This window comes from Canis aureus, chromosome 31 (assembly GCF_053574225.1).
Source record: "Canis aureus isolate CA01 chromosome 31, VMU_Caureus_v.1.0, whole genome shotgun sequence".
In the NCBI taxonomy this organism is placed as follows: domain Eukaryota; kingdom Metazoa; phylum Chordata; class Mammalia; order Carnivora; family Canidae; genus Canis; species Canis aureus.
The window spans coordinates 10,777,074-10,789,735 of record NC_135641.1 but is presented as its reverse complement, the minus strand read 5'-3'; the positions used below and the strand labels follow the sequence as shown (position 1 = coordinate 10,789,735).

Below are 12,662 nucleotides of genomic sequence, written 5' to 3'. Positions count from 1 at the left end.
GACCATCTTCTTGCCACAGTGAAATGCCTTCTCACCCATGCTTCGATTCTTTGATTCTGATGTGCTTTGAGTTGTCTCCTCAGTTTGAAATAACCTCCCGGCCTTCCCAAACCAATTTGGCAGAGCCCACCTTTGTCACCAACTTCCCTCATACCTGCTGGTCGGGCTTCTCATCTTATATTATTTTTTGTGATCCTTTAGATGGAAAGATCACCAGCGAGTTCGCTTCAGCCCTGTTGTGTTCATTGTAGTACTTCCAGCACTTGAAATACAAGATAAATATTTAATCTCCTTAAGCTTGAAGGAACGTTGGGTTGCACCCAAAGGCAGCCTCCTGGCACTGCTGTGCAGAAAATGTCTTGCCCTCATTCTCACCCGGGTTGACTTTTTCTGAATGTGTGGCTCTGAATTCAGCCCCAGCCACCAACCCCTGCTGCCAGCACTGCTGGGCTCCTGGCCACTGGCACCCTGGCCTCTCCTGGGTCCCCACTTGTCAGGTCTCCACAGGCACTGCCGTGTCAGCGCCTTCATGAGGCACTTGCATCTACAGCAGATGCCGGTTAGCATTTCAGATTGGTAAAACTTGAGAGCAGACAGGGAACCCAGAGATAACCTTGTCCAGCCCCACATTTTGTGGATGAGAGATGCCAAACTCTGGAGGTACCACGTGCTTCAGCAAATTTCCACTCCAGTCACTTAGAGGAAAAGTTTTCCTCCACGATAAAGAATGATCATGATAAAGATCCTCCATGATAAAGAAGGACTTGTAATCTGATTTCTTGATGGTGGAAGTGAAGACTTTGGAGCAGGACCACCAGTTTGAGTGCTGTAAGACCAGCAAAGGTTTCCCTTTCTTGGGTAAGAACCTTCAGAATCCGTGCAAAGGGCCTGTGACAGGCAGGATCCCCACAAATAGCTCTGCGTCTAATCTCATCTCAGTTTACAGATAACCGTATTATATCAAAAATGATTTGCTCTGCTAGGCATTTTATGTATTGTGGCTCATCTCATGAGATCCCTTGGAGGAAATGCCCTTTCTGCAGTTAGTGAAACGGGTGCTCACAGATGGTACACATCCGGCCCTGTAGTATAGCAAGGAGGTTGGAATCAATCCCTAGGACCCTTATGACTAATTGGAAGGTGCCAGCCTGTGTGTGGAGAGTCACCAGCAGGTGACCACGTTCATGGTCGTGGGCATACCTGGCATGGATGTTGCCTTGCAGTGACGGCTAAGTATCCACTGGTCAAAATCACAGAGGTAAGTCAAGACCACCTCACAGAGAGCCACATTTGTATTTCCCTCTGGTCTAGTTTTGATAAACATTATTCAACTTTTGGCCCAATTTATTTAAAACTGGATTCTGGGGAAAGTACAGCTCCATTTTAAAGGAAATTTGATAAGGGATGCCTGGGTGGCTAAGCAGTTGAGCATCTGCCTTTGGCTCAGGGTGTGATCCCGGGATCCTGGGATCGAGTCCCACATCGGGCTCCCTGCAGGGAGCCTGCTTTTCCCTCTGCCTGTGTCTCTGCCTCTCTCTGTATGTCTCTCATGAATAAATAAATAAAATCTTAAAAAAAACAAAGGACATTTGGTAAGATGGGGAGGGGAAAGTTAATTTACAAGTGGATTTAGACTCTAAAATATTCTAGTAAGAAAGCACCTTTCATAATAATACTTTGCAAAATGTTTTCACATATATGAGAATCCTTCAAATAAGAAAATATATTATTTTACTTGATGACCAAAACACTCCAGTTCATACAAGTAGAAACTAAAATGGAGAATAAGTTTACGTTTTCATTACAGGGGGCAATAAATTAATAATGCTTGTCATTATAATATGAGTAATAATAAGTACAGAATTATGGCCAGATTGAATACTAGACTACCTGAGTGGATGTACATCTCTGGAACAAATACAAGAGTGACTCTAACCAAAATACCACAAAGAAAACCACCCCCAAAAGTGTCTCTTAGAACAGGGATGCCAGATACAGCAAATGAAAATGCTAGCACGCATCAGAAGAGACTTCTCAGTGTGTTTGCCCCCTGTTGTGTGTAGCAGAGATTATGTGATGCCAGCCCAGTGACCCTGTTCCCGGCAGGGATGAAGTCTGTCCTGTAGAAGGACATAGTGTGTAGGTCACACACTGGCTGATAGAAAAGCTCTCTACCCTACAGGAGTTTCTTCCCTTGAAGTCTATTTTCTCCAATATCAGTATAATTCTGCAGCGTTTTGTGTTTCGTACTTTCCCAGACTTCTTTTTTTCCTTCTTTGTATTTGACTTTTCCTTGTCAGTATGTGGGTTTTAGGTGTGTCTCTGGTTAAAAAAAAATCCAGTTGCAAGTTATTTCCTCTGATCTAACAGTCTCTGTCAAGTATACTTGTCAAGTATAACACACTTACGTGCATTATAATTACTATGACAGTCTTACTTTGCTTTTTCTTTTTTATTCCAGCATGTATCTTCATTGCTTCTATATATTTTTCCTCCTCTTCTGTGTCCCCTTGGATCCATGGAATTTATTTATTCTCTTTTATTCCCTATAGTGACTTGGAAGTTATGCATCCTATTATTTTCTTTTGACTAATTAACTTAAAATGTGTAATGTACACAAGACTAACAGAGCTCATCAATGGCTCCATCTTATTGTTGAAGAATACTGTACTCCAAATCTGATGTTCTTGTTCCATCTTCCATTCCATTCCTGAGTATGAAAGATGGAATAAGATGATCAGATTCTTGATCTGTCATTATGCTGAAGAAGGTAAGATGAGAGCTGGGTAAATAGCCTATAAAACAGCACAGAAAGATAAAGAGTTTGGGTTAAATTTTTCTAAATTTAAACTGCTCTTGTTATTCATTGTTTTCATTGTTGTCATCATTTTTGTTTATCAATTTCTCACTTTTCTTCCTGAATATATCATTCCTTCCTCCAGGATTCCATCTCCACATTCCCAAAGGATTGTTCCTTTTCTAACCCTTTGTTTTAAATTTTTTTCTTTATTTAAATTCAATTTGCCAACATAAAATATAACATCCAGTGCTCATCACATCACGTGCCCTCCTTAATGCCCATCACTCAGTTACCCCATTCCCTGCCCCCACTTCCCCTCCAGTTACCCTCAGTTTGTTTCCCAGAGTTAAGAGTCTCTCATGGTTTGTCTCCCTCTCTGATTTCTTCCCATTCAGTTTTCCCTATTTCCCTTATGGTCCCTTGCACTATTTCCTATATTCCATGTATGAGTGAAACCATATGATAATTGTCTTTCTCTGATTGACTATTTCACTTGGCATAATACCCTTTAGTTCCATCCATGTCAATGTAAATGGTAGGTATGCATCCTTTCTGATGGCTGAGTAATATTCCATCGTATATCTAGACCACATCTTCTCTATCCATTGATCTGTCAAAGGACATCATGGCTCCTTCCACAATTTGGCTATTGTGGATATTGCTGCTGTGAACATTGGGGTGCAGGTGTCCTGGCATTTCACTACATCCTTATCTTTGGAGTAAATCTCCAGCAGTGCAGTTGCTGGGTCGTAGGGTAGCTCTATTTTTAACTCTTCGAGGAACCTCCAAACCTCCAAACCTCTGGAGCAAGAGTGGCTCCACCAGTTCACATTCCCACCAGCAGTGCAAGAGGGTTCCCCTTTCTCCACATCCTCTCCAACATCTGTTGTTTCCTGTCTTATTAATTTTAGCCATTCTGACTGGTGTAAAGTGGTATCTCATTGTGGTTTTGATTTATACTTCCCTGATGACAAGGGATGTTGAGCATTTTTTCATGTGTCTGTTGGCCATGTATAGGTTTTCTTTGGAAAAATGTCTGTTCATGTCTTCTGCCCACTTCTTGACTAGATTGTTTTTTGGGTATTGAGTTTGATAAGTTCTTTACAGATCTTGGATACTAGCCCTGTATCTGATATGTCATTTTCAAATATCTTCTCTCATTCCATAGGTTGCCTTTTAGTTTTGTTGACTGTTTCCTTCTTTTTTAATCCTTTCAGTGAGAGCCTGTGCATCATGTACTCAGCGTTTGTATTTAAAAACTGGTCTGTTCTTTCCTTATTGAGAAAGAGTTTGTGATAATTTTTCTAATACTGTGAAAACATTAGTCCATATTTTCCATATTAACATATCAAGGAGAAATCTATAGTCTAATTGCTGTTTCTTGGTAGGTAATATATCTTCTCTCTGGTTGTTTTATAGATTTGCTCTTTGTTAGTCGTGGGCCAGTGATTTCTGGTGTTGAGGTACAGCTTTACTTTCATTTCCCGTTTGAGAGTCAGGATGTCTCATTAGCCACAGAGCTCGTTTTTTGCTCCAGGTCCACAAAGCTGTTTCTCCATGGCTCCATGTATTTTGCTTCTTTCCTGGTCTTTCTGTTTTCTTTTTCCTCAAACTTTCGTTACAAGTGTATTGGTTCTTTTTATTATCCTTTCTGTGACTCGAGATTCCTTTAGTGGTTTTTCATCCCTGTCTTTCTGTGCTGTTTTATGAGGTATTTCCTCAGAGCCATCCTACCCTCTTCAGCATAACTACTGCGTTTTTCAATATCTATATTTTCGTTTTCATCCCTTGAGAGTCTTTGTGGATAGTTTTTAAAATACATCTGTTATTTTCTCTTAAATGCTCATTCATTATTACTCTAATCCACCTTTGATTATTTTAATCTTATTTTGCAGGCTGTTTCAAATTGATATGATATGTGAAGATCCTGTGGTGCTAATTCTACCTTCTGTTGTGTCTGTTGTTTCTTCCTCTTATGGCCTGTTGTCCTATGTAGTTCATAATTTCTTTTTTATTTTGAGGTCATGTTCAGTGGGATTTGTCCTCCATCAGCTAGCAGGAACTCCAAGGACTTTCTCTGGTCTTTGACTCAATAACCCCTCAATTTGAGGTTCACATTATGGAGCATATAACATTTCAAACCCATCACTCGTATTTAGAATTAGAATTTATCATTGGAAGTTTATTGATACTTCCCTGAACTAGTGCATGGAGTTTTTCTAGACTCTACATGGCGGGAACAGTCTCCTGAGGCTTCTGGGGTTTTGTTTGTTTGTGTTTTTTTGTTGTTGTTGTTGAAGTATAATTAACATACAGTGTTGTATTAATCTTGGGTGTACTATATAATGATTCAACAATTCTCTACCCTAGTCAGTGCTCATATGATCCAGTCATTCCAATACTGAAACTTTACCCAGAGTAAATGAAAATAATTACTTGAAAAGAGATATGCACCCTGAGGCTTCTGGTTTTATTCAGGGATCTTGGTCTCAGCTGCCCATCCTTTGCAAGACCAAGGCAACATTTTCTTTCCTCCTATGGGCATCAAAAGCCCACCCTCCAGGTGTTATAGCTTGCATCCAGTTCCAGAACACTCCTAGGCCAACCTCACATCTTCAGTCCCTTTAGCAGTGAGCACCTGTGTTTCTGGCTGCTGGAAATTTCCCTTTGATTCCATGGTTAAGATAAAGAACATGTTGAGCAAGTATTTGTTGAGTCCCTGCTCTTTGCTCAACACTGTGCTGCTTTGGGAATACAAAGATGGGTATGATAGGGTCACCATCCTCAACCAACTCTCCTTGTGGCCAGATATAACACAATGTGGACAGGCTGTGAGTGCCACACAGTGGATGGATGGCTGAGGAATGTAGTTCACTCAGGGCTTATGGAAGAAACATGTTGATTTTGTAAAATATGATTGATGGAAATAAAGAAGCCTTTCTGCCAGAAATTCAAGTACAATTAAAGAATCAAAGTACACATGGCAGTCTCTGTAGCACTAAATGTTACAAGTAATTATTCCTGCAGCTTGTTGCTGCCATTCAAAAAGACAGTCCTTGGGGAATTAAAATGCCAAACTAGATGTTCCTTCAGGCAAATACACAAAAATGCGTGTTTATGTGATAAACTTAATGTTTTTTCAGACAAGATTTTAAGATGAGTTTTGTTTTTCTAATACTAAAAATTTGCTACTTCTCGTTAGATTTATAGCTTTTCTAAATGTGTTTCATGTTATTAAACTTCACTTAATAGAAACACCTACTTCTCTCTACTTCTCTAGATTTTATTTTTGAAAAGGACACTGGGGCGCCTGGGTGGCTCAGTCACTTAAGCATCCAACTCTTGATTTTGGCTCAATAAATGCCAAAATATTCTATGAGATGGGATTATTTATAACCTTTCATGAGGATGGTGCGAATTTTGACAAACTTATTTTTCCCTCAGAGACTTTACTTGAATACTTCACCCAAAATAGAATACACTGAACCAAATTATCACATCAGGATCCAGGCGGTACTTTTTATTCAGAGCCGCAGTAGAATCAGGGGTCTCCTTTTCCTTAATCAGATCCTCCTTTTCTTCTCTGCTCCCCATCGTTGGCATCTGCTGCTCCTGTGAATGTCTCCCCCGACCCCTGCATCGTGGCTCAGGGGGCTCATCTGTGTCACCCACTGTTTCCTTGTCCTTGTCACCAGCAGTGCTTACCAATTTTCATGTTTCATGACAGTTCTCTTCACCTGGCCTCGCCTGTAGTGAAAAGGAGGGGAAATGAGGGGTTTTTTGTTCATATTGATATGGAGCAAAGAGATTTTGGTCCTTAGGGGCGCTGGGTGGCTCAGTGGTTGAGCGTCTGCCTTTGGCTCAGGGCATAATCCTGAGGTCCTGGGATCAAGTCCCATATCAGGCTCCCCACAGGGAGCCTGCTTCTCCCTCTGCCTGTGTCTCTGCCTCTCTCTCTGTGTCCCTCATGAATAAGTAAATAAAATGTAAAAAAAGAGAGAGAGACTTTTGGTCCCTAAAATGTCTCTGAGAAGTATGATGTTTTCTTCATAAATGTAACAAGAAAGAGCTAAGGATTGTAAGGTCTGCCCCTGGTGCCTGATGTAGCTTTTAACCTCTTAGAAGACCAAGGAGCCAGGTATAACTACCCCATCTTAGAGATGAGGAAGCAGAAGTCAGGGAGGATAGCTAACCTGCAGAAAGCCTCTCAGCTGTAGGGGTTTGATCTTGGGCCACAGGCTGGTTCTTACTGTTCTGACCACCTCTCATTCTGTGTTGTAGGATCTCTTGATTTCACCTCAGGTCATGATCTCAGGGTGCTGGGATCAAGCCCCACATCCGGCTTGTGCTCAATATGGGGTCTCCTCGGGATTTGCTCTCTCCTTTTGCCTCTGTGCACCACCCCCCAACCCCGCTCACACTCTCTCTAAGTAAATAAATAAAATCTTAAAAAAAAACTAGTTTAATTGCTGTATCAGTGTTTAGCATACCGCAATGCTTCCATTAAAGCAGAGAGACAATGTGAAAGAGTTACAGAAATAAAACTGTTTATTCATGCTGTTGAGGTTTTGCTATTTGAGATTTATGGATGTCACACCAGATTTACCATTTTATTAACTAAGTAGTATGAGTCAGAAAGGTACAGTATGTTGGCCTTCTTTTAAAACTTTTGAAATCGTAACCTTTTGGGGGGTGTTTTCAGAACATGTAGCCATCGGGCCACCCCTTTGACATGAAGGTTAAAATATAAATCCCTAGAGAACTTTTATGTAACCCTTGTCCTCTTAGGAGCATCTGTAAATATGTACAGTAACTCCTGGCACAGGCAGTTTGTCATCCACCCCTTAGAACTCTCCCCGTCTCTGTTCCCCCACCACCTTGACACAAGTCCATATCAAAGGGGCTCCTCCCCAGAAAGGTGACCCCCAGGATGAGGTGAGCTCATCCACTGAAATCCCACAGAGCAGAGTCTGGCCCACTGAAAATGCTGAGGGGACATTGCCCACCATTCTGCAAAAGCCTCAGTCCCTTCTTGGATCCAAAGAGCTTCTCTAGCACCCACGCGCATTGGCACGTTATTCGCCATGGCCCAAAGTCAGAAGCAGCACAGTGTCCATCCATGGTTGAATGGCTAAATCAAATGTGGTCTATACATAATGCAGTATTATTCAACCTTATAAAAAGAAAATCTGGTCACATGTGACAACATGGATGAATCTGGAGATGATGCTGAGTGAGATGAGCCGGTCACAATAAGACAAATACTGCGTGACTCCACATTCACGAGGTACCCAGAGTAAGAGACAGAGAACGAGTTGGTGGTTGTCAGAGGCAAGGGGAAGGGAGGAGGGGAGTTCTTCAATGGGTATAGACTTTCCCATGGTGCGAGACCAGAAGTCACAGAGATACACTACACAACCCTGTGAATAGAGGTAACACAACTGAAGGTAACAACTGAACCGCGTACTTAACAATGAAGAGGGAGAATGTTCTGTGATGTGGGGGTTTTTTGTATATTTTTTTTATTGGAGTTCGATTGGCACGTATAATATAACCCCCAGTGCTCATCCGTCAAGTGCCCCCCTCAGTGCCTGTTATCCAGTCACCCCGACCCCCCGCCCACCTCCCTTTCCACTACCCCTTGTTTGTTTCCCAGAGTTAGGTGTCTCTCATGTTCTGTCCCCCTCTCTGATATTTCCCACTCATTTTCTCTCCTTTCCCCTATAGTGAAAGGGGTTATAGGGGAAAGGAGAGAAAATGTGTCATGTGTTTTTAAAAATTATGTTAAACACAATTAAAAATTTGGAAAAAAGAGCCTCCCCGAGTGGCAAGAAGCCCCTCGTGGGTGAGATGAGGTAAAGCCACCCCCAGGACACACGCCTCAGAACAATGAAGTGTTGTCTTTGGGGCATCAATCTGCTCTGTGGTCCATTTGTATTCTTAGGACGAGCTACCTGTTGATGTGTTTTCTGCCTGGATCAGCTAAATTTTTGCTTTATCATCACTGGGATCTGAGACCCAACACATCCCCCAGAGTGGTTTAATTAACTGACATATTTTTCCTTTACCAGAGAATTTTTTCTTAAAACATAATTTCAGGTCTATCTAAAAGGACATGCAAACTGTTCTACATTTATCACAGAAGTGTAATTAATTTGTTCTTTATTTGTAACAGTGATGCTAACCTAATTTTAATAAGGTTTGTGACCTGGTATGGGTCCCCCACGGGAGAGCAGAGCCTATTATTTGCTCTGCAAAGAATACTGATGCTTCTGGTGGTTTTAAACATCACAGAGAAACCCAGGGGAGTACATAAACCAGCAATGCATTTCCTTTTCTGTCTCCTCCCAGCAATGCAGCAAGAAGGCATCCGCCTCTCTCCTGTGGCTGTTGAAGTCGTCGGGCATCATCGCCGACCGGCCCTGGCCGCGGGTCTCCCTCACCGTCCTCACCACGGCCATCATTCTGACCATGGCCGTGTTCAACATGGTGAGTCAGGGCTCCCACCAAGCACAGCCTTCGTAGCTGCCGATGCCTGACTCAGTGGGATTTTCAAACCTCGGCCATAGCTCCACGGTGACACTGGTTACTGCCTATTAAATTCCACATCCAGCTGCTACACCAGCAGCTTCTCGAAGGCAAAGGATGCCTTGTGCAAAGAGAGAGGGCAGTGGCTTCCAGCAGCCTCCCACCTGCTGGCTTATAGAGGTGACACTGAATATCAGCAGGGGCACTCACCAAAGATAACAGAACCATCTAGATACAGAGAGGGCAGTGGGAGAGGTGGCCTGCTCTGGAGTTTAAGAGGCCCCATCTCAACCCTTAGCTCCCACTTTTCCAGCTGTGCGATTTTATTAAATTTCCACAGGCTCCATTTCCACTTCTGGAAAATGAGCTGCTATTCGAATACACTGATGTGGGGCCAGGAGCAAATGGTCCAGAAAGCATTTTGAAACATTTTTTGTGCAGAAAGGTCTCTTTATTATTATAGGATGGGGACAGGAGCCATGGGCAGAAAGATCTTCCCTGAGATTATAAGGAATAGCTGGTTCTAGACCTTTTAGTTGCTGGGGCTTAGGGGGAGAGCGTTAGTCTCTCAGGAATTTGGAAGCAAGACTGCCACGACCTTGCAGGGCTAGCTGCTGCTGAGATAAAGTTATTTACTACTGTCCAGTAGAACCTTAGTCTTGAGACTCTTCAGATGTAGATCGGTGGCCATATGCTTGGACAGTAATTGCTAACATAGATCCTGGGGGGGGGAGTGTTTACAGTTATGGAGGGAAGTTACACTAAGGGCAAAATTACAGTGGAAAGACATGGAAGGAAGCCTTGAGGAAGCTGTAGGAGTGTTAGAGCCTGTGTGCCCCAGGAATCCTGCCTGGAGACTACGCGCCCCAGCAATGTCTGGTCTTTGTTTCTTTCACTCCCATCACTATCCTGATTAGTACAGAACCAGGCGGTCTGTAAATATTTAACCTGGGGCCTCTCTTACTGTATCCAATTACCATTACGTGTATATCCTTTAAAATAGACACGTAGCTAATCCATGCTCCGGTCTATTTTAAAGACACATATCACGTTGCGATGCGTCCTTATTATTCTAACATTAATCTCCATCAACCATAAGCCATGAAGATACTTCGTATTTTGGATGTTTTGCTGGTTGTTGGAACTACTGAGTATCATGTACAGTCCTTGCCTTCCAGAAGCAGAAGATCAAGTCAAGGAGGTAGACCATATATAATAAATAATAGAGACTTAGTTTTTGCCAAATAGCTTTCATTTGGCATAAAAAGATCCATTGAGCATAAATGTGTGCCTGGTACATTGCTAGATGCTCGGTACCCAAAAGCCTGTTACCTGCCTCTGAGAGTTCATGGTGAGTTCTCGGAGCCAGTGCCAGAGATGTATGGAGTGGTGGCAAGGCGGGAGGGCAGGGCTGGCTGTGCTGAATTCCAGAAGATGGGTAAGAGTTTGCGAGAGTCGGGGGCGAGGTGGGGAAGGGGAGACATGAGACATCTGGAACTCAATTGAGGGCAGATGTTTGTTTTAAGAAGTAGTGAAGAGGCTAGCTGAAGCGGACCTCACATGTTTCTTGGCATCTGTCCTGCTCTTAGGCTGTAGAGCGTGCCGATCCTTCTGAAATATGTGGAGATTCAGGTGAAACTGGTGCCAACAGGAAGCCAGAGCTGGATAGCTTCCTCATTTGCTTCACTCTGCCAAGAAGCCCATCTTGAGGAGTCCTGGAAGGAGGGTGCCCTTGTCCTCGTAAAACCAGGAGTCATCACCTAATTTTCTATAAGATGGAACCTATGTGGGAAACAGATCTGATGGCATTTCATAGAGAATATTTAGTGTAACTAATACTTAGCCCATCACTGTCTGTAAATGTTTGAGATGCTGAGCATTTAGGTATTTAGGTGCAGATTTACTTTTTTTTACATTAACTGTTTCCATTGGAGAAGAAATATGTCCTCAGGACCAGAAATACATCTCCCAGTGTTGTGTTCCTTTCTCACAAAGAAAGGAATTTATTGCCAACCGAGGTAGAGAAGTCTGGGGGACACACATTAGAAGTATGATGGATGGCCCTCGGGAGAGAAATGAAACAAGGCTTTGCTTCACGCACCGAGCCACCTCCTGCTGCAGCAGAGGCTGTGGGCAAGGAGGAAGCCAGGTGACTTTTTTTTTTTTCTGTCCATCATTTTTATTGATACCTGGCGCCGTGAAATTAGCAGGTCTTTTCCATGCAGATACTCCTTTGGTATTTATTTCAGAGAAACCTCATGAAACAGTATGAAAGGCAACACTAGGTAGAGAATGGAAATCATTTCCCCTGATTGTAAAGGTTTCTTATGATTTCTTATTAATCACAGAAGGGAAAGCACTTGATCACCAAGGTGCGGTTTTTGCTGACATCCGAAGATTTGCAGTGGAATGCCCTTCCGCTACTCGGATCCCCACCCCCCATGTTGGGATTGCATGGACAGACACAGGGTGTCCCAAGTCATGGGCCACACCACAGGCTGCAGTGACCACACCTGGGTCATGCACATCACCAGGTGGTGCTGATGCAGCATGCAGAGGCTGAGCACCTGTGGGTGCCGTGCAGGGGAGGTGGGCCTTCAGGGTCACCCACTCCCCTTCGGGCCAGAGGACCCTTCCGCTGGGATACAGGTGCCCTCCAGTCTTTACCTGTACCACCCCATTAAGTGCTCTCGGCGTGATTTCTTGTGCCTTTTCTCCTAACCCTGCTTCAGATCCCCCTCCTGGAGAGGTTTCTGTTTAATTCAGCCCAGCTTTTAAAATTTGTTCAGTGCTTCCTTTGGGAACACAACTTCCAGACTAGCTGAGCCCCGGTCCCAACCTGTGGTTTTGCTGTCTTAGTACTCATTAGCCCAGCAAGCCTGATCCAGGCCTTTGACTCACACTTTAATAGGACAAGCAGCTCTTTTTGTGTGTGGGCTGGGGGTCGAGAGCTGCCTGCTTTGCTCAAGTCCCTGGGAAGAAAATTTAATTTTCTGTCTAAAGATGTTTCCTTTGAAAGCTGTAGCCCTCACTCAGGTCCTCTTGCAAAGCTCTTGTGATTTTTAAGTCTTCTCTTTGAGATAAAGCAACAATGCTTTCCTTCTCCTCCTTTCCTTTCTTTTTCGGTTTTTAATGTGTGTTAGTTTTCCTTGGAGTAAAATACACATCACATAAGATTAATCATTTTAACCATCTTTCAAGGTGCAGCTGAGTGGCATTGAGGACATTCCCACTGCTGGGCACCCACCACAACTCTTCTCCGAACTTTGTCATCATCCCGAACAGAAACTATGTGCCTGTGAAACACTAACTGCTCACACCTGCTCCCCAGCCC

At 43.3% G+C, this 12,662-nt stretch overlaps 1 protein-coding gene across 1 annotated transcript in view; it reads left to right on the top strand.

Moving 5' to 3' along the window:
* ADCY2 (adenylate cyclase 2) overlaps positions 1–12,662 on the top strand; it is a 387,190-nt gene that overhangs the window by 314,305 nt on the left and 60,223 nt on the right. The window contains exon 16 of the mRNA XM_077879619.1: positions 9,152–9,289. Coding sequence (XP_077735745.1) covers positions 9,152–9,289 — 138 coding nt within the window. The remainder of the gene's footprint in view (positions 1–9,151; positions 9,290–12,662) is intronic.